The 20,541-nt window shown below is 42.1% G+C and overlaps 1 protein-coding gene across 1 annotated transcript in view; it reads left to right on the top strand.

Annotated features, from left to right (window-relative positions):
* CARD11 (caspase recruitment domain family member 11) overlaps positions 1 to 20,541 on the top strand; it is a 242,369-nt gene that overhangs the window by 195,531 nt on the left and 26,297 nt on the right. Inside the window, exons 19-20 of the mRNA XM_077448780.1 lie at positions 87 to 179; positions 4,117 to 4,234. Of these exons, the coding sequence (XP_077304906.1) occupies positions 87 to 179; positions 4,117 to 4,234 (211 nt within the window). The remainder of the gene's footprint in view (positions 1 to 86; positions 180 to 4,116; positions 4,235 to 20,541) is intronic.

The raw sequence follows: 20,541 nt of genomic DNA, 5'->3' as shown, positions 1-20,541 counted from the left end.
TTGGTTAGGGTTGGATAGATGGACTAAATAAATCCACTATAAATAACATGACAATCTGTAATAAATATTTTACTATTTTATTGCAGAACGCCCTTCAGCCGGAAGAGTCACCACAAACTGATTCCAAGAGCAGTCCTCGTCTTTCAAGAGCAAGTTTTCTTTTTGGACAAATATTTCCGGTATATTTTTCAAATATTTCTACAGTATTATTTACTGTACGTAAGAGTGGTAAGAGAACTACTTTAATGTCCAAATACAGAAGGCTTCTTCACAGTAATAACTGTGAAATTGTGGAATAGACTCTCTCAAGAGGTGGTTCTGGCCAGCTCAGCAGCTTGCTTTAAAAAGGCCTGGATTCTTTCCTAAATGTACATAATATAACTGGATACTAACATTTATAAGTAAAGTTGATCCAGGGAATATCCGATTGCCTCTCAGGGATCAAGAAGGATTTTGTTCCCCTGCTGGAGCAAATTGGATCATGTTTTGCTGGGTTTCTTTTTTGCCTTCCTCTGGATAAACTGTGAGTCTAGGATTGTGTATATGGGATTATATGTTTTTTTTTTCCCTTTTTGAGGATTTGCATCATTTAACTTACAGAACATACCCATAACTTTGAAGATGTTTTTTTTTTTACTGTGAAGCAAACAATAAATGGGACAAAATAACAGAAAAAGTCAATGTGCATAACTATTCACCCCCCTAAAGTCAATACTTTGTAGAGCCACCTTTTTCGGCTATCACAGTTCCAAGTCACTTTGGATAAGTCTCTATGACCTTGCCACATCTTACCACTGGGATTTTTGCCCATTTCTCCTTGCAAAACCGCTCCAGCTCCTTCAAGTTGGATGGTTTGAGCTTGTGAACAGCAATATTTAAGTCTGACCACAGATTTTCTATTGGATTGAGATCTGGGCTTTGACTAGGCCATTCCAATACATTTACACGTTTCCCCCTAAACTACGCAAGTGCTGCTTTAGCAGTGTGTTTGGGGTCATTGTCCTGCTGGAAGGTGAACCTCCGTCCTAGCCTCAAATCACGCACAGAGTGGTACAGGTTTTGCTTAAGCTTAAGAATATCCCTGTATTTAGCACCATCCATCGTTCCCTCAACTCTGACCAATTTTTCAGTCCCCACTGCTGAAAAACATCCCCATATAATGATGTTGTCACTGCCATGTTTCACTGTGGGGATGGTGTTCTTTGGGTGATGTGTTGGGTGTGTGCCAGACATAGCGTACATTTTAGTCTCATCAGACCAGAGCACCTTCCTCCGTACATTTTGGGAGTCTCCCACATGCCTTTGCTGAAAGTAACGGCTTTTTTCTGGCCACTCTGCCGTAAAGCCCAACTCTATGGCGTGTACGGCTTATTGTCATCCTATGTACATATACTCCAATCTCTGCTGTGGAACTCTGCAGCTCCTCCAGGGTTACCTTATGTCTCTGTGCTGCCTCTCTGATTAATGCTCTCCTTGCCCAGTCTGTGAGTTTTGGTGTGCGGCCTTCTCTTGGCAGGTTTGTTGTTGTGCCATGTTCTTTCCATTTGGTTATGATAGATTTGATGGTGCTCCTAGGAATCATTAGGGATTTGGATATTTTTTTTATAAACTAAACCTGACTTGTACTTCTCAACAACATTGTCCCTTACTTGTTTGGAGAGTTCCATGGTCTTCATGGCAGTGTTTGGTTAGTGGTGCTTCTTGCTTAAGTGTTGCAGCCTATGGGGTCTTTCAAAAAGGTGTGTATATGTATTGGCAGATCATGTGGCACTTAGATTGCACACAGGTGGACATCATTTAACTAATTATGTGACTTCTGAAGGTAATTGGTTGCACCGGAGCTTTACATAGGCTTCATAACAAAGGGGGTGAATATATACGCACATGCCAATTATCAGTTATTTATTTCTGAAAAATTGTTTTATGTATATATTTTTCTAATTTTACTTCCCCAACTTAGACAATTGTTCTGATCCATTACATATAAGTCAGATTAAAAAAACATTGAACTAAAGGATGTAATGTAACAAAATAGGTAAAAAGCCAAGGGGGTGAATACATTGCAAAGGCACTGCATGCACAAGCAAATCCTGTAATTTTCACCTATAAAGGTGTAGTGTGTTTGAAGTTTTCTTTTTTTTTCTTTGGATCAGCTAAAGGCTATGAGGATACATGGTTATTCTTTTTTCACTTTGTACATGATTGTGTGTCTTTACTACAATTGTACATACCTTGATCTACATGTGTTTTGGTGGTGTACCTTGATGATATCCTAATCTTTTCTTCTCACACGTAAACTCACTGCAAGTGATATTATGATTCTTCATTGGTCAGTTTAATGGATTTTATGCCAAACTAGAGATATATTTGTTTGAAAAGACATAGTTGCCTTTTCTGTGAAGCATTATTTCTGTGCAAGGCTGCCAAATGGACCTGGATTTGGGTACTAGATAAACAAGCTTTTGACTAAACATTCAGAAACTATTTCTTCAGCATAGAGGTTTAACCCAGTCATTCCCCTTGGCTTTGTTTTTTCCCAGGTACTGCTTCATTCTGACTTGTCACCTGGAAGGAATTAATTCCAAGGGTGAAGTACTGTTTTGATCATTTGATGCCCAAGGGTGCAATCCAGAACCTGGCCATATTTGGTTTGCTGAACCACTCTAGCTGGAATAAGTTCCCCTAAAGATTTCTTGCGTCATGCCATATGTAGCGGATGACATTTGGGATAAAATGTCACACGCATTGTAAATTTCGTTTTTGGCCTCAGGTCAATAAAGGTTCTGAGGGTTAATTATTGTAGGTAGGCCTAACACCAGTCTGGCCAGGCTGTGTTTGGAAGTTCTGCCTGGTCATGTGAATGGTGAGGTGCGCATGACAGGTCAGAACCAAGTCTGGTTGGATGTTTGGGTATCGGCCCTCTCAGAGCCAATCAGCGGGAGTGCCGGGGGCCCGCTGAGGAGTCTGAGAGGGGGTACTTAAACAGGTGTGGGTCACGTGTTCAGGGTTCTGGAGTTGTTCGTGAGACCCATGTGGTCTGTTCTGGTTCCAGGACCGGGGTAGCCCTGTGAGGGGTCCCAGTTATGGGGTGTTTGACATCCCGCAACATGTTCCTGTCAGTGGCCCCTGATAGACCTGTCAGGTCTGGGGGAGGGATCCGTCTGTTCCTGAGTCTCGGAACCTGCTGGTCCGAGGCGCAGTAACTGAGGGAGGATTCAAAGTGTCCGGGTGTGCTCTCGGCTTGGAGGGACATCACAGCTCGTGGAAGTGACCGGGGGAGGACTCTTCAGACGAGGGCCGGCAAGTGGCATCCAGAAGTGCCTGATTACTGAGTTGGGAAGGACATTGACGAATTCACAATTTTCCAGTACCATAAAGGAAGCGGGAAACGTTCCAGGTACGGTTGGAAAAAGGTTCCTGTATACCCTCAGTTGATTGTTCAAGTTTTGAGTCAACGTGCTGACTGCCATGATCTCTGGCTAGAGATCTGTTCAGCCTTGAAGTGCACAACTGTGAGTGGCTACTCTCTGGGTGGAAATTTAGACTTTGCTAAACCTGCAGTTCAAGGTGCCTGAGTTCTTCACCCGTGCCCTCTGTTCCCAAAGAGACTGTTCGTGAAAGTTCTACTGCAAAATAAACCTTTTTGAAAGGACTTTATCTGTGTCAGTGTACACGTCGTTGGGTATCAACCCTGGGAAACCCTAGACATGGAGGAGCAGGCCAGGAGAAGGTAACCGGTAAGTCCATTAAGTTAAGGCCGCCCTGCAATGGATTATGGCCGCTACACATAAATCTACCTTTGCACAACATGACTATTTTCAAAAACACTGGGACTTATTTGGTGCAACTTTCTTGGTTAACTATTATGGAAGAACCTTGTTGGAGCCTAAAGTATGTGGTTGAAAAACTCCCAGATGCTTACCTGATGAGTAGCTGTCACCTATTACTGGATAACCATACTGGGTACCATCACAGTTTCTGCACTTGATAGGTGCACCAATCATTGTGTAGGGTTTTTGTAAAATTAAGCATTTTCTCAACTACACAGTGGGCAATGTCTGTCTACCTTGTACTGAATGGAAATATCATTGTTACATGCTTCATTTGTTTTTCCAGTTTGTTTATCGGTCTGAGAACAAATACAAAAGGATGAACAGTAATGAACGTCTGCGTGTGGTGTCATCTAACTCACCGTCCATGGAGACCATGAAACTTTTATTAGACAGACAAGAGGGTATGGATTGTGTTTTTGGGGTATTCTGTCATTTAGTTTTGGTGGCATCATGTGTAATATGTACAGTAATGTGAACATTTGATCAAAATGGGTATGGTATAAATACTGTATGTTACTGATAGACATTCATCATACTAAAATGACTGGCTGACCAAGGTTTACACATCACTTTAGCTGATAAATTGTTTCTGTTACAAGCAGATAACAATGTAAAATGAAAGTGCAAGACTTAATAAGTGAAACATCATTGTAAAAGACCAGGTAATCTTTCTTGGATCTGAGTACTCCAAATCAGTGTTCACTCCCTGATTGGGAGAATGAGCCACTGGGATGACTTGAAGAAAAACAGCCTACACAGGTTCCTTTCAGCCTTATAAGGGGTAGTATTCTAAGGCTGCCCTATACGTAGCACGCACTTTCGCATGTAAATCGTGCTCACAAATCACTAGCTGGAACCGATATGCGAGTCTAATGCCCCATAAACACGGTCGGAAATTCCGACGGAAAAAGTCTGATCGGATTATGTTGTCGGAAAATCCGATCATGTGTGGGCTCTATCGGACTTTTTCTGTCTGAATTTCCGACGGAAAAAGTTTTAGAGCTGGATCTAGAATTTTCTGACAACAAAATCTGATCGGACTTTTTCTGATCGTGTGTAGAGAATTCCGACGCACAAAGTGCCACGCATGCTCTGAAAAAATTTGGAGACGAAAGCTATTGGCTACTGACTTCTACATAGTCCCGTCGTACGTTTTGTACATCACCTTGTTCGAACGATCGGATTTTCCGACAACTTTGTGCTACCATGTGTATGCAAGACAAGTTTCGGCCAAAATCCGTCTGAGAAAAATCAGGCAGATTTTGTGGTCGGAATGTCCGACCGTGTATATGGGGCATTAGAAGCCGCCTTTCCGGAATAGCCACTTCCAGGATGTGAGCTAATTAAATATCTTTGGTACTAACATAATCTTTATTATAACCCATACATTCTTCCTAACTATCAATATATAAAAATAGGTGCGCTATACAAAAATAAACAATAAAATACAAGTAAAAATATGCAGTGTACAGCAACCGAAAGAAGCTTACCTGTGGTTAATAAGTGCAGGAGCAATATTACAATAAATCAATAATAATGTCCAAAATAATCTTTGATAAAGTTCACTCAAATTAGCTGAATAGTTTATTGACAAGGACACTCATAACTATGAAGCCATATAGCAGAAATAATATCCAAAATGATCAGTGATAGAGTCCAGATAAAAAGTTTATAAAATTATGTATGTGTGATAAAATGTACAAAAACTACTGAAAATATGCTCTATGAGGCTGGATTCACACCTATGCAGTTTTAGTGCTCTTTGCATTTTGCAGATTTGCACTACAGTCCATTTAACATGTTTCCTATGGAACACGTTCTGTTGTGCAGATCTGCAAAATGCAAAAAGCACTAAAACTGCATAGGTGTGAATCCAGCCTAAGGGGCGGTTAACACTAGTCCAACATGACTAGTCAGCTAGCTACGATTTCCAGAGCACAAGTCGCATGACATGTCAAAATCAATGGTTCCCTATGAGAGCCAACTTAACTGGTCCGACCTGTGTCAGTCTGACTTTGAAAATGCTTCCTGCACTACTTTGGTCTGACTTGGGCACAATTTACGCCCATTGATTTGAATGGAAGTCAGAATCATCAACTTAACTGATCCAATTTGTGGCATGCGACTTTTACTCTGAGGATCTTGAGGGGGAACTTCACATCAAAATTGAAAAAAAAAAAACGGCATGGGCCCCACCCGCCCCCACCCCCCCACCCCAAGACCATACTAGACCCTTCGGTCTGGTATGGATTTTGAGGGCAAACCCCATGGCAACATTTTTTTTTTTAAACAGCGTGGAGTCCCCCCCAAAATACATACCAGACCTTTATCCGAGCATGCAGCCTGGCAGGTCAGGAAAGGGGGAGAGAGTGAGCGCCCCCCTCCTGGACCATACCAGGCCACATGCCCTCAACATGGGGGGTAAGTACTTTTGGGCAGGGGGACTCATAGATTCATACCAGGTTCAAAGGGCCTGGTATGGTCGGATCAAAGTCAGATTCCATTCATTGAAGTCGCATGAAAGTCGGACATGAAATCACAGGGCAAAGTAGGATCAGAAGTCATACAACTTTTGTGTAGGATCAGTGTGAGCATAGTATAAATAGTGAAGCCAATTGACTCAAGCTACACCTCCACTTGCAATTACCCTAGGTTGTGGTCTCACCTTATGGTTTGACCTCCATTACGAATGGGTAAACAAGCACGAACAGATGAACAGATAGATAACCAGGCAAGCTCCTTGGATACTCCCAAAGATAATGGAGGCTCTCTCCCACCACTTCCAAATAAAACACTCAGTGCTACATTATAGTTACACAGTTAGTCTGGCTGAAAAAAGACACAGGTCCATCTAGTTCAACCAATAGAAGGAATATATATATATATATATATATATATATATATATATATATATATATATATATATATATATATATATATATACAGTATCTCACAAATAATGAGTACACCCCTCACATTTTTGTAAGGCTACTTTCACACTAAAGGAGTTTTTCCAGGTGTGTTAGCACTAAAAATAGTGCCTGAAAACCGCCTCCCGTGCCACCCCAGTGTGAAAGCCCAAGTGCTTTCACACTGGGGTAGTGTGCTTACGTTATAAAAAGTCCTGCAAGCAGCATTTTTGGGACGGTTTGGGTGCCCTGCATACAGTGCTCCTAAACCGCCCCTGCCCATTGGAATGAAAAGCCCTTCGGAAGCACCGCAACATAGGCAGTTTTAACCCTTTCTTTGGCCACTAGTTAAAAGCTCCCCACTAGCAGCTGATAAGCACCACTAAAACTACGGTAAAACAAGAGGCGCTTTACTGCTATCGCGTGTGGCTACAGTGTGGCTACAGTGTGGCTACAGTGTGGCTACAGTGTGGCTACAGTGTGAAAGTAGCCTTAATATTTTATTATATCTTTTCATGTGACAACACTGAAGAAATTACACTTTGCTACAATGTAAAGTAGTGAGAGAACAGTTTGTATGACTGTAAATTTGCCTTCCCCTCAAAATAACTCAGCATGCCATTAATGTCTAAACCGCTGGCAACATAAGTGAGTACACCCCAGTGTTAATTTTGGCAGGAAATTTCAATTAAGTTTTAGTTTTAGGACTAAATTGGCATTTTAATTTTAGTTCCATTTTAGTCTTCTGCAATTGTTTTAGTTTTAGTCGTATTTATTTGGCTAAATCTCCCGTACATTTTAGTCGACTAAAATGTCCTACGTTATAGTCGACTAAAATGTCCTACGTTATAGTCGACTAAAATCTCCAGTACATTTTAATCGACTAAAGCTAATTTTAGTTGTATCAAATCGAATGGGTGTAATTAAATTGTAATGCATTCATTAAAATGTCTCTACAATTTCCAAACTCATTATATACTGCTGGAGTGAAAAATCTAATATGCTATTATTTATGGTATTGAGGTATGAACATGCACTACAGACCAGTGTTCATTTTGAAGTTAAATTTTAATTTTGTTTTAGTCTTAGTCTTTTGACTAAAATGGCATTTTCGTTTTAGTCCCATTTTAGTCTTAGTCGTATTTTAGTCATCTCAGTTGTTTTAGTTTTAGTTGTATTTTAGTCAACCAAAATAGTATTCATTTAGTCAACTAAAATGTTTTAGTCGAAAAAATTAACACTGATAATTGGGCCCAATTAGCCATTTTCCCTCCCCGGTGTCATGTGATTTGTTATTGTTACAAGGTCTCAAGTGTTACACGGTGTGAATCGGGAGCAGATGTGTTAAATTTGGTGTTATCTCTCTCACTCACTCTCTCTCACTGGTCACTGGAATTTCAACATGGCACCTCTCTGAACTCTCTGAGGATCTGAAAAAAGAAATGTTGCTCTACATAAAGATGGCCTAGGTTATAAGAAGATTGTCAAGACCTTGAAACTGAGTTTTAGCACAGGAGCCAAGACCATACAGTGGTTTTAACAGGACAGGTTCCACTCAGAACATGCCATGGTTGACCAAAGAAGTTGAGTGCACGTGCTCAGCGTCATAACCAGAGGTTGTCTTTGGGAATGAGATGTATGAGTGCTGCCAGCGTTTCAGTGCTCAGACCATACGCCACACACTGTATCAAATTGGTCTGCATGGCTGTTGTCCCAGAAGGAAGCCTCTTCTGCTTGCTGAAAACAAGCAGACAAAGGACATGGATTACTGGAACCATGTCCTGTATTCTGATTAGATCAAGATAAACTTATTTGGTTCAGATGTCAAGCATGTGTGACAGCAACCAGGTGTGGAGTAAAAAGGCAAGTGTGTCTTGCCTACAGTCAAGCATGGTTGTGGGAGTGTCATGGTCTGGAGCTGCATGAGTGCTGCCACCACTGGGAACCATGACTGTCAACATGTACTGTGACATACTGGAGCCGAGCATGATCCTCTCCCTTTGGAGACTGGGCCGCAGGACAGTATTCCAACATGCTAACGACCCCCAACACACCTCCAAGAGGACCACTGCCTTGGTAAAGAAGCTGAGAGTAAAGGTGATAGACTGGCCAAACATGTTTCCAGACCTAAATCCTATTGAGCATTTATGTGGCATCCTCAAATGGAAGGTGGTGGAGCGCAATGTCTCTAACATCCACCAGCTCTGTAATGTCGTCATAGAGGAGTGGAAGAGGTCACCGGTGGCAACCTGTGAAGCTCTGGCGAACTCCATCCCCAAGAGGGTTAAGGCAGTGCTGGAAAATAATGGTGACCACACAAAATATTGACACTTTGGGCCCAATTTGGAAATTTTTACTTAGGGGTGTACTCACTTTTGTTGCCAGCTATTTATATAGATGGATGTGTGTTGAGTTATTTTGAGGGGACAGCAAATTTACACTTTTAAACAAGCTGTACACTTACTACTTTACATTGTAGCAAAGTGTAATTTCTTCATATATATATATATATATATACATATGCACATACAATCCTATACCCACAGGTGAAGGTGATCCAGGGGAACAACAATCCTAAATAAAGCATGATCCAATTTGCTCCAGCACGGGGAAAAAATTCCTTCCTGATCCCCCAAGAGGCAATTAGATATTCCCTCTGGATCAACTTTACCTATAAATATTAGTATCCAGTTATATTATGTGTATCTAGAAAATAATCCAGGAGTTTCATAAAACAATCTACTGAGCTGGCTAGAACCAGCTCTTGAAGAAGTCTATTCCACATTTTCACAGCTCTTGCTGTGAAGAAACCTTTCCATATTGGAGATGAAATCTCTTTTCCTCCAGGCGTAAAGCTTGCCCCCTTGTCCTCTGTGATGACCTTAATGTGAATAACTCAACACCGAGATTCTATTTTTATATTTTATATTTTTTTTCTATAAAACCCAAAAGCAAACATTTATTATATTGCAGCTAACCAATTCTGTGGTGACTGCATTTGTTTTATTTTTTAGGCTTTCTTGCCTTTATTTTTATCTGGTGATCTGGCCAGTAAGTCTGTTGTTTTTCAAAAGAACAAGCTCTCTTACAAATGTAGCAGTTTGACTGTTGAGATAAACCATTTGCCATTAATCAGGGCGCGTGCAATGATCAACTTATATTTATTAATGTAAAAGCTTTATAGCAAAATGAAAAAACTGTTGCTGTAACTGTTGTGTAAATGCAATGTGAACTGGAGCTTCAATTTGTTAGTGAATCTAATGCTGCGTACACACGATCAAACAATCGGGTGGAAAAGTCCGGCAAACTCAAGTCCGCCGGACAATCCCCCCGAGTGTAGCCTCCGGCAGACTTTTTTGACCCGAAAGTACGGCGGACTTAGAAAGTAGTTTTGCACTCCAATCTTCCCACCGGACTCGCATTTCGGTGGACAATCCGGCCGTGTGTATGCCAGTCCCATGGGTTGATGTCACATGGCGACAGTCCCAGCATCCTCCGGAACTGTGACATCGTAAGGGGAGGGGTCACCATGAGACATCAACCCATGTGACATCAACCGATGACCACACCCCCTTGTCCCTATATAAGTCGCCGCGCAGCGCGTCCCTGGCATTGCGGCCGGAGAGAGCGTCGAGTCAACATCTCCAGGAGAAGGAGAAGAAGAAGAACGGAAGGCGGCGGCGGCGATGACGACGGCGACAGAAGACCGGGCCACCGCCTGTAAAAGAGCTATAAGAAGGCGCGGTGGCCCGGCAGAAGAACCGAAGAGGGGGACAAGACCCCCGAAGTCGGAAGAAGAGGTCGCGGCGAGGAAGAAAGCCGGGCTCCTCCGCTAGCAAAAGAGCTACAAGAAGATAGCGGAGGAGTCCGGCGAGAAGACCCCCGAAGACGGAAGACCCCCGGAGCTGTGCAATAAACTATTTTATCTTGTGTGTTGTGTTTTTTTTGTACTTTTTTTCACAGGTGAATGGGTAGGGGTACATTGTATGTTGAGGGCACGCAGCCTGGTACGGCTCAGGAGGGGGGGGGCGCTCGCTCGTCCCCCCCTTTCCTGGCCGGCCGGGTAGCGTGCTCGGACAAGGGTCTGTTGTGGACCTGGGGGGACTCCCACGCCAATTTTTTTCCCCTTTAAGTCTATACCAGGTGGCGGGGCCAGCGACGTCTCCTTCGCGGGCCTACCTGGATATGCGCTCGAAATGAGCGGACTTTCCTCTGCGTGTGGGGGCGAGTCCGTTCATTTCAAAAGTAGGGCGGATAGTACGGCGGACTTAGTACGCCGTATTAGTCCACTGAAAATTGCCGTGTGTGGGCAAGTAGCCCGTTCGGAAAGTCCGACGGACAGTCTGGCGGGAAGTCCGCCAGACTAAGTCCGTCGGATAGTCCACTACGTGTGTACGCGGCATAATTCTGCTCCTAAATCTAACACTCCGCCCCAGATTAACAATGCTGTTGCACCCTTACTCCTTCATCCAGAGTAAGGGCATTCTAATACTGGAGGTGTGTTACTGGCCAGTAGGCATGAACTTTCATTGTTTGGACGCTCGGCAAACATCCAAACAAATGGGTTGTTCGACCGTTTGGCCCCTCGAACTGATCATAATGCATTGCAGCACTGAAGTTTTTACAGGACACAGGAGTGATCTCTCTCACTGTGTCCAATTCAGAAAAGGCAGGGGTCAGTAAATGACTAGTCCCTTCCTCCGCTTGCCATCCTGACAGATCCCCACAGCTGGCAGGAGAGGAGAGGAGGGAAGCCAGCTGTGGGGGATGAGGGGGCAGAGGAGGAGGACAGGGAGCCAGAGAAGAAGGGGGGGTTGAAGGACATGGAGGGGAGCTTTAGAAGAGCGGGGGAGAAAGACATGGAGTGGGGCTGGAGGAGGAGGATACAGGGAACAGCCAGGGATGATCGGTGCAGCAGGAGGGACAGCTGTAATCACCGATCTCCCTGTATAGTTTTTTAGCATACAGCCGCAGGAGGGAGAGAAGGAGAAGCAGCAGTCAGCTATACACGGAGATTGGGGTTCACAGCTGTCCCTCCTGCTGCACCAATCGTCCCCGGCTGTGAACCAGGGGACAATCTAGGATCAGCCCCACAGCCGGAATATTGGGCAGCACTTGCATGTGTCTGGGAGCTGCCCCCGAAATAACAGGGTAGAATATTAGTTTAGTGTCAGTCTAGGGATAGTGTGAGTGTAGTGAGGAGGACCATCTTTTAGCTTTGCATAGTGTGCAGCTAGAGTAGGGACAGCTCATATAGTTTCAGTGTAGTGCAGTGAGATTGTGTCAGTAATCTTTACATTAGTGTATAGCTAGAGCAGGGCCAGTTCAGATAGCATCAGTGTAGTGATGGTTGAACACTGTTTATTTGATTGTATTACTGCCAGTTTAATGCCATTTACATTTGTGTGCGTTACTGCCAGTTAAACGCTATTTACTTCTGTGTGCATTACTGCCAGTTTAAAACATATAGTTTTGTGTGCGTTACTGCCAGTTTAACGCCATATAGTTCTGTGTGCCTTACTGCCAGTTTAATGCTATATAGTTCTGTGTGTGTTACTGCCAGTTTAATGCCATATAGTTCTGCATACGTTACTGCCAGTTTATTGCCATATAGTTCTGCGTGCATTACTGCCAGTTTAACGCCATTTACTTCTGTGTGTGTTACTGCCAGTTTAACGCCATATAAATCTGTGTGCGTTACTGCCAGTTTAACCCCATATAGTTCTGTGTACGTTACTGCCAGTTTAACGCCATATAGTTTTGTGTGCGTTACTGCCAGTTTAACGCCATATAGTTCTGCGTGCATTACTGCCAGTTTAACTCCATATGGTTATGTGTGTGTTACTGCCAGTTTAATGCATATAGTTCTGTGTGCGTTACTGCCAGTTTAATACCATATAGCTCTGTGTGCATTACTGCCAGTTTAATGCCATATAGTTCTGTGTGCGTTACTGCCAGTTTAACGCCATATAGTTCTGCGTGCCTTACTGCCAGTTTAACGCCATATAGTTTTGTGCAATACTGACAGTTTAACGCCATATAGTTCTGTGTTTGTGACTGCCAGTTTAACGACATATAGTTTTGTACCTTACTGCCAGTTTAATGCCATATAGTTCTGCATGCGTTACTGCCAGTTTAATGGCAAATAGTTCTGTGTGTTACTGTCAGTTTAATCCCATATAGTTCTGTTTGCGTTACTGCCAGTTTAATGCCATATAGTTCTGTGTGTGTTACTGCCAGTTTAACGCTATATAGTTCTGTGTGCGTTACTGCCAGTTTAACGCCATATGGTCTTGTGTATTACTGCCAGTTTAACGCCATATAGTTCTGTGTGCGTTACTGCCAGTTTAACGACATATAGTTTTGTGCCTTACTGCCAGTTTAATGCCATATAGTTCTGCATGCGTTACTGCCAGTTTAATGGCAAATAGTTCTGTGTGTGTTACTGTCAGTTTAACCCCATATAGTTCTGTTTGCGTTACTGCCAGTTTAATGCCATATATAGTTCTGTGTGTTTTACTGCCAGTTTAACGCCATATAGTTCTGTGTGCGTTACTGCCAGTTTAACGCTATATAGTTCTGTGTGCATTACTGCCTATTTAATGCCATATAGTTCTGTGTGCATTACTGCCAGTTTAATGACATGTAGTTCTGCGTGCATTACTGCCAGTTTAATGCCATTTACTTCTGCATGTGTTACTGCCAGTTTAACCCCATATAGTTCTGTGTGCGTTACTGCCAGTTTAACATCATATAGTTCTGTGTGCGTTATTGCCAGTTTAACGCCATATAGTTTTTATGCATTTTAACACCATACAGTTCTGTGTGTGTTACTGCCAGTTTAATGCCATATAGCTTCATACGTTACTGACAGTTTAATGCCATTTACTTCTGTGTGCATTACTGCCAGTTTAACGGCATTTAGTTCTGTGTGCATTAATGGCAGTTTAACGCCATATAGTTTTCTGTGTTACTGCCAGTTTAACGCCATATAGTTCTGTGTGTGTTACTGCCAGTTTAATGCCATATAGTTCTGTGTGTTTCTGCCTATTTAACGCCATATAGTTCTGTGTGTGTTACTGCCAGTTTAATGCCATATAGTTCTGTATGCGTTACTGCCAGTTTATTGCCATATAGTTCTGCGTGCATTACTGCCAGTTTAATGCCATATAGTTCTGTGTGCGTTACTGTCAGTTTAATGCCATATCGTTTTTTGTGCGTTACTGCCAGGTTAACACCATATAGTTCTGCGTGCCTTACTGCCAGTTTAACGCCATATAGTTTTGTGCGATACTGACAGTTTAACGCCATATATTTTTGTGTGCGTTACTGCCAGTTTAACGTCATATAGTTCTGTGTGCGTTACTGCCAGTTTAACGCTATATAGTTCTGTTTGCACTACTGCCTATTTAATGCCATATAGTTCTGTGTGCATTACTGTCAGTTTAATGACATGTAGTTCTGCGTGCATTACTGCCAGTTTAATGGCATTTACTTCTGCATGCGTTACTGCCAGTTTAACCCCATAGAGTTCTGTGTGCGTTACTGCCAGTTTAACATCATATAGTTCTGTGTGCGTTACTGCCAGTTTAACGTCATATAGTTTTATGCGTTTTAACACCATACAGTTCTGTGTGTGTTACTGCCAGTTTAACGCCATATAGCTTCATACGTTACTGACAGTTTAATGCCATTTACTTCTGTGTGCATTACTGCCAGTTTAACGCCATTTAGTTCTGTGTGCATTAATGGCAGTTTAACGCCATATAGTTTTGTGTGTTACTGCCAGTTTAACACCATATAGTTCTGTGTGCGTTACTGCCAGTTTAATGCCATATATAGTTCTGTGTGTTTTACTGCCAGTTTAACGCCATATAGTTCTGTGTGCGTTACTGCCAGTTTAACGCTATATAGTTCTGTGTGCATTACTGCCTATTTAATGCCATATAGTTCTGTGTGCATTACTGCCAGTTTAATGACATGTAGTTCTGCGTGCATTACTGCCAGTTTAATGCCATTTACTTCTGCATGTGTTACTGCCAGTTTAACCCCATATAGTTCTGTGTGCGTTACTGCCAGTTTAACATCATATAGTTCTGTGTGCGTTATTGCCAGTTTAACGCCATATAGTTTTTATGCATTTTAACACCATACAGTTCTGTGTGTGTTACTGCCAGTTTAATGCCATATAGCTTCATACGTTACTGACAGTTTAATGCCATTTACTTCTGTGTGCATTACTGCCAGTTTAACGGCATTTAGTTCTGTGTGCATTAATGGCAGTTTAACGCCATATAGTTTTCTGTGTTACTGCCAGTTTAACGCCATATAGTTCTGTGTGTGTTACTGCCAGTTTAATGCCATATAGTTCTGTGTGTTTCTGCCTATTTAACGCCATATAGTTCTGTGTGTGTTACTGCCAGTTTAATGCCATATAGTTCTGTATGCGTTACTGCCAGTTTATTGCCATATAGTTCTGCGTGCATTACTGCCAGTTTAATGCCATATAGTTCTGTGTGCGTTACTGTCAGTTTAATGCCATATCGTTTTTTGTGCGTTACTGCCAGTTTAACACCATATAGTTCTGCGTGCCTTACTGCCAGTTTAACGCCATATAGTTTGTGCGATACTGACAGTTTAACGCCATATATTTTTGTGTGCGTTACTGCCAGTTTAACGTCATATAGTTCTGTGTGCGTTACTGCCAGTTTAACGCTATATAGTTCTGTTTGCACTACTGCCTATTTAATGCCATATAGTTCTGTGTGCATTACTGTCAGTTTAATGACATGTAGTTCTGCGTGCATTACTGCCAGTTTAATGGCATTTACTTCTGCATGCGTTACTGCCAGTTTAACCCCATAGAGTTCTGTGTGCGTTACTGCCAGTTTAACATCATATAGTTCTGTGTGCGTTACTGCCAGTTTAACGTCATATAGTTTTATGCGTTTTAACACCATACAGTTCTGTGTGTGTTACTGCCAGTTTAACGCCATATAGCTTCATACGTTACTGACAGTTTAATGCCATTTACTTCTGTGTGCATTACTGCCAGTTTAACGCCATTTAGTTCTGTGTGCATTAATGGCAGTTTAACGCCATATAGTTTTGTGTGTTACTGCCAGTTTAACACCATATAGTTCTGTGTGCGTTACAGCCAGTTTAACGCCATATGGTTTTGTGTATTACCGCCAGTTTAACGCCATATAGTTCTGTGTTTGTTACTGCCAGTTTAACGAGATATAGTTTTCTGCCTTACTGCCAGTTTAATGCCATATAGTTCTGCATGCGTTACTGCCAGTTTAATGGCAAATAGTTCTGTGTGTGTTACTGTCAGTTTAACCCCATATAGTTCTGTTTGCGTTACTGCCAGTTTAACGCCATATAGTTCTGTGTGCGTTACTGCCAGTTTAACGCTATATAGTTCTGTGTGCATTACTGCCTATTTAATGACATATAGTTCTGTGTGCATTACTGCCAGTTTAACCCCATATAGTTCTGTGTGTGTTACTGCCAGTTTAACATCATATAGTTCTGTGTGCGTTACTGCCAGTTTAACGCCATATAGTTTTATGCGTTTTAACACCATACAGTTCTGTGTGTGTTACTGCCAGTTTAACGCCATATAGCTTCATACGTTACTGACAGTTTAATGCCATTTAGTTCTGTGTGCATTACTGCCAGTTAACGGCATTTAGTTCTGTGTGCATTAATGGCAGTTTAACGCCATATAGTTTTGTGTGTTACTGCCAGTTTAACTCCATATAGTTCTGTGTGCTTTACTGCCAGTTTAACGCTATATAGTTTTGTGTGTTACTGCCAGTTTAACGCTATATAGTTCTGTGTGTTTCTGCCTATTTAACGCCATATACTTCTGCATGCATTACTGCCAGTTTAATGCCATATAGTTCTGTATGCGTTACTGCCAGTTTATTGCCATATAGTTCTGCGTGCATTACTGCCAGTTTAATGCCATATAGTTCTGTTTGCGTTACTGTCAGTTTAATGCCATATCGTTTTGTGTGCATTACTGCCAGTTTAACACCATATAGTTCTGCGTGCCTTACTGCCAGTTTAACGCCATATAGTTCTGTGTGCGTTACTGCTAGTTTAACGACATATAGTTTTGTGCGTTACTGCCAGTTTAACGCCATATAGTTCTGTTTGCGTTACTGCCAGTTTAATGCCATATAGTTCTGTATGCGTTACTGCCAGTTTATTGCCATATAGTTCTGCGTGCATTACTGCCAGTTTAATGCCATATAGTTCTGTGTGCGTTACTGTCAGTTTAATGCCATATCGTTTTGTGTGCATTACTGCCAGTTTAACACCATATAGTTCTGCGTGCCTTACTGCCAGTTTAACGCCATATAGTTCTGTGTGCGTTACTGCTAGTTTAACAACATATAGTTTTGTGCGTTACTGCCAGTTTAACGCCATATAGTTCTGTGTTTGTTACTGCCAGTTTAACGCCATATAGTTCTGTGTACGTTACTGCCAGTTTAACGCTATATAGTTCTGTGTGCATTACTGCCTATTTAATGCCATATAGTTCTGTGTGCATTACTGCCAGTTTAATCACATGTAGTTCTGCGTGCATTACTGCCAGTTTAATGCCATTTACTTCTGCATGAGTTACTGCCAGTTTAACCCCATATAGTTCTGTGTGCGTTACTGCCAGTTTAACGTCATATAGTTCTGTGTGCGTTACTGCCAGTTTAACACCATATAGTTTTATGTGTTTTAAGGCCATATAGTTCTGTGTGCGTTACTGGCAGTTTAACGCCATATAGCTTCATGCGTTACTGGCAGTTTAACCCCATATAGTTCTGTGTGCATTACTGCCAGTTTAACGCCATATTGTTCTGTGTGCGTTAATGCCAGTTTAACGCCATATAGTTTTATGCATTACTGCCAGTTTAAGGCCATATAGTTTTATGCATTACTGCCAGTTTAAGGCCATATAGTTCTGTGTGCACTACTGCCAGTTTAACGCCATATAGCTTTGTGTGTTACTGACAGTTTAACGCCATATAGCTTTGTGTGTTACTGACAGTTTAATGCAATTTACTTCTGTGTGCATTACTGCCAGTTTAATGACATGTAGTTCTGTGTGCATTACTGCCAGTTTAATGCCATTTACTTCTGCATGCGTTACTGCCAGTTTAACCCCATAGAGTTCTGTGTGCGTTACTGCCAGTTTAACATCATATAGTTCTGTGTGCGTTACTGCCAGTTTAACGTCATATAGTTTTATGCGTTTTAACACCATGCAGTTCTGTGTGTGTTACTGCCAGTTTAACGCCATATAGCTTCATACGTTACTGACAGTTTAATGCCATTTACTTCTGTGTGCATTACTGCCAGTTTAACGCCATTTAGTTCTGTGTGCATTAATGGCAGTTTAACGCCATATAGTTTTGTGTGTTACTGCCAGTTTAACACCATATAGTTCTGCGTGCCTTACTGCCAGTTTAACGCCATATAGTTTTGTGCAATACTGACAGTTTAACGCCATATAGTTCTGTGTGCGTTACTGCCAGTTTAACGCCATATGGTTTTGTGTATTACTGCCAGTTTAACGCCATATAGTTCTGTGTTTGTTACTGCCAGTTTAACGAGATATAGTTTTGTGCCTTACTGCCAGTTTAATGCCATATAGTTCTGCATGCATTACTGCCAGTTTAATGGCAAATAGTTCTGTGTGTGTTACTGTCAGTTTAACCCCATATAGTTCTGTTTGCGTTACTGTCAGTTTAATGCCATATAGTTCTATGTGTGTTACTGCCAGTTTAACGCCATATAGTTCTGTGTGCACTACTGCCAGTTTAACGGCATATAGTTCTGTGTGCATTACTGCCAGTTTACCGCCATATAGCTTTGTCCGTTACTGACAGTTTAATGTCATATAGTTCTGTGTGCATGACTGCCAGTTTAACGCCATATAGCTTTGTGCATTACTGACAGTTTAATGCCATTTACTTCTGTGTGCATTACTGCTAGTTTGACGCCATATAGTTCTGTGTGCATTACTGCCAGTTTACTGTCATATAGTTCTGTGCGTCACTGTATATTTGGCGCATTATATTGCAGTATATTATAGTGTATCCATGGAGTGTGTCTGTGTAGTGTGAGTACTCAAATTAATGTGCTCCAAACACCACTTTACATTTATTAAAGTGCATCTATGTACTGATTTCCACTCCTTCTTTACATTTGCTTATAAGCACCGCCCCCTCCCTCCCAATATTGTATGAGAGGACAAGGAGAGGCAGACATTCCTTTGGCTCTGTAAGGGGGCCAGCAACAAATGGGTCCACGGGCAAAGGTGGACATGGTGGTCAGTCCTCAGGCAGGGCATCATTTCCTCTGTTTAGTGAGTTTGCCCATGCTATCCAGCCACAGCATGCAGAGGAGATGGTGGACTGGCTTCCTAAACCTTCCTCATCATCCTCTGTCACACAAGCAGAGACAAGTGTGCAGTCCCCTGCAGTAGCCAGAGTGGATAAACCTGCCTCCGTGTCCACATCTATTCCTGCCATAGCCCAGAGTTATTTGACCACAGCATCAGTCACTCACCCCTTGATGATGCTCAGCCATTACTGGATTCAGATGTTGGTTCTGAGGTTGTCAGGGCTGGGCTTAGCCCTTCCTTCTCTGAGCTGGCCACTCAGCTGTCGGCTAATTGCCTGCTCCCATCTCTCTCCACAGTCACTCAGCTGTTGATAATCCTGCTCATCAGTCCTGCCTACTTAAGCTGTCCAGTCCAGATGATCTCTGCCTTGGCCTTGGTCACATCCCTAGAAATTATCTCCTGCGTTCCAACTACTTGCCACCCAGGCCAATTCTGACATTTCTCTCCTTCATGTACAAATCATAATTTGTTTGCTAGAAAATTAAATAGAACCCCAAACATTATACATATTTTTTTAGCAAAGACCCTAGAGAATACAATGGCCATTGTTGCAACTTTTTATCTCGCATGGTATTTGCTCAGCAATTTTTCGAACTTTTTTGGGGGAAAGAAACAGTTTTGTGCTTTAAAAAAAAAAACAGTAAAGTTAGTCAATGTTTTTGCACATTGTGAAAGATGAAGTCACGTTGAGTAAAGAGATACCTAACATGTCACGCTTCAAAATTGCACACACTCATGGAATGGCGCCAAAGTTCAGTACTTAAAAATCCCCATAGGCGACGGTTGAAATTTTTTACTGGTTACATGTTTTGAGTTACAGAGGCAGTCTAGGGACAAAATGATTGCTCTTGCTCCAACGTTTGTGTCGATACCTCACATGTATGGTTTGAACACCATTTTCATATGTGGGCAGGACTTACATATGCGTTTGCTTCTGCGTGTGAGCACACGGGGACAAGGGCACTTTAAAAAAAAAAATGTATTGTCCATTATAATTTCTTTTTTTTATTTTGACACTTTTTTGAAAAAAAAAATGTGATCACTTTTATTCCTATTACAAGAAATGGAAACATCCCTTGTAATAGGAATATGACATGACAGGTCCTCTTTATAGTGAGATATGGGGTCAATAAGACCCCACATCTCACCACTAGGCTGGGAAGCCTGAAATAAAAAAAATGTAAAACCGATCACAGCTTCCCAGCCAAGGCGGCGCCATTTTTGAATGCAGAGGCCAGGCGTGACATCATAACATCGCGCCCGGCCTCTGACGATCATAGAGACTCCGTCGACCATCTGGTCCACCGTAAATCTCTATGATCAACATCCGGGGCCAGCGGATCCTGTGTCTGACTCACTGATTGTAGCGGTGAGTCGGTAGAAG

Source organism: Lithobates pipiens, unplaced genomic scaffold, assembly GCF_037356315.1.
Source record: "Lithobates pipiens isolate NorthernLeopardFrog02 unplaced genomic scaffold, aLitPip1_a1.2 Scaffold_22, whole genome shotgun sequence".
Lineage (NCBI taxonomy): Eukaryota > Metazoa > Chordata > Amphibia > Anura > Ranidae > Lithobates > Lithobates pipiens.
The sequence above is the reverse complement of the archived record's forward strand: the minus strand, read 5'-3'. Positions and strand labels throughout refer to the sequence as shown.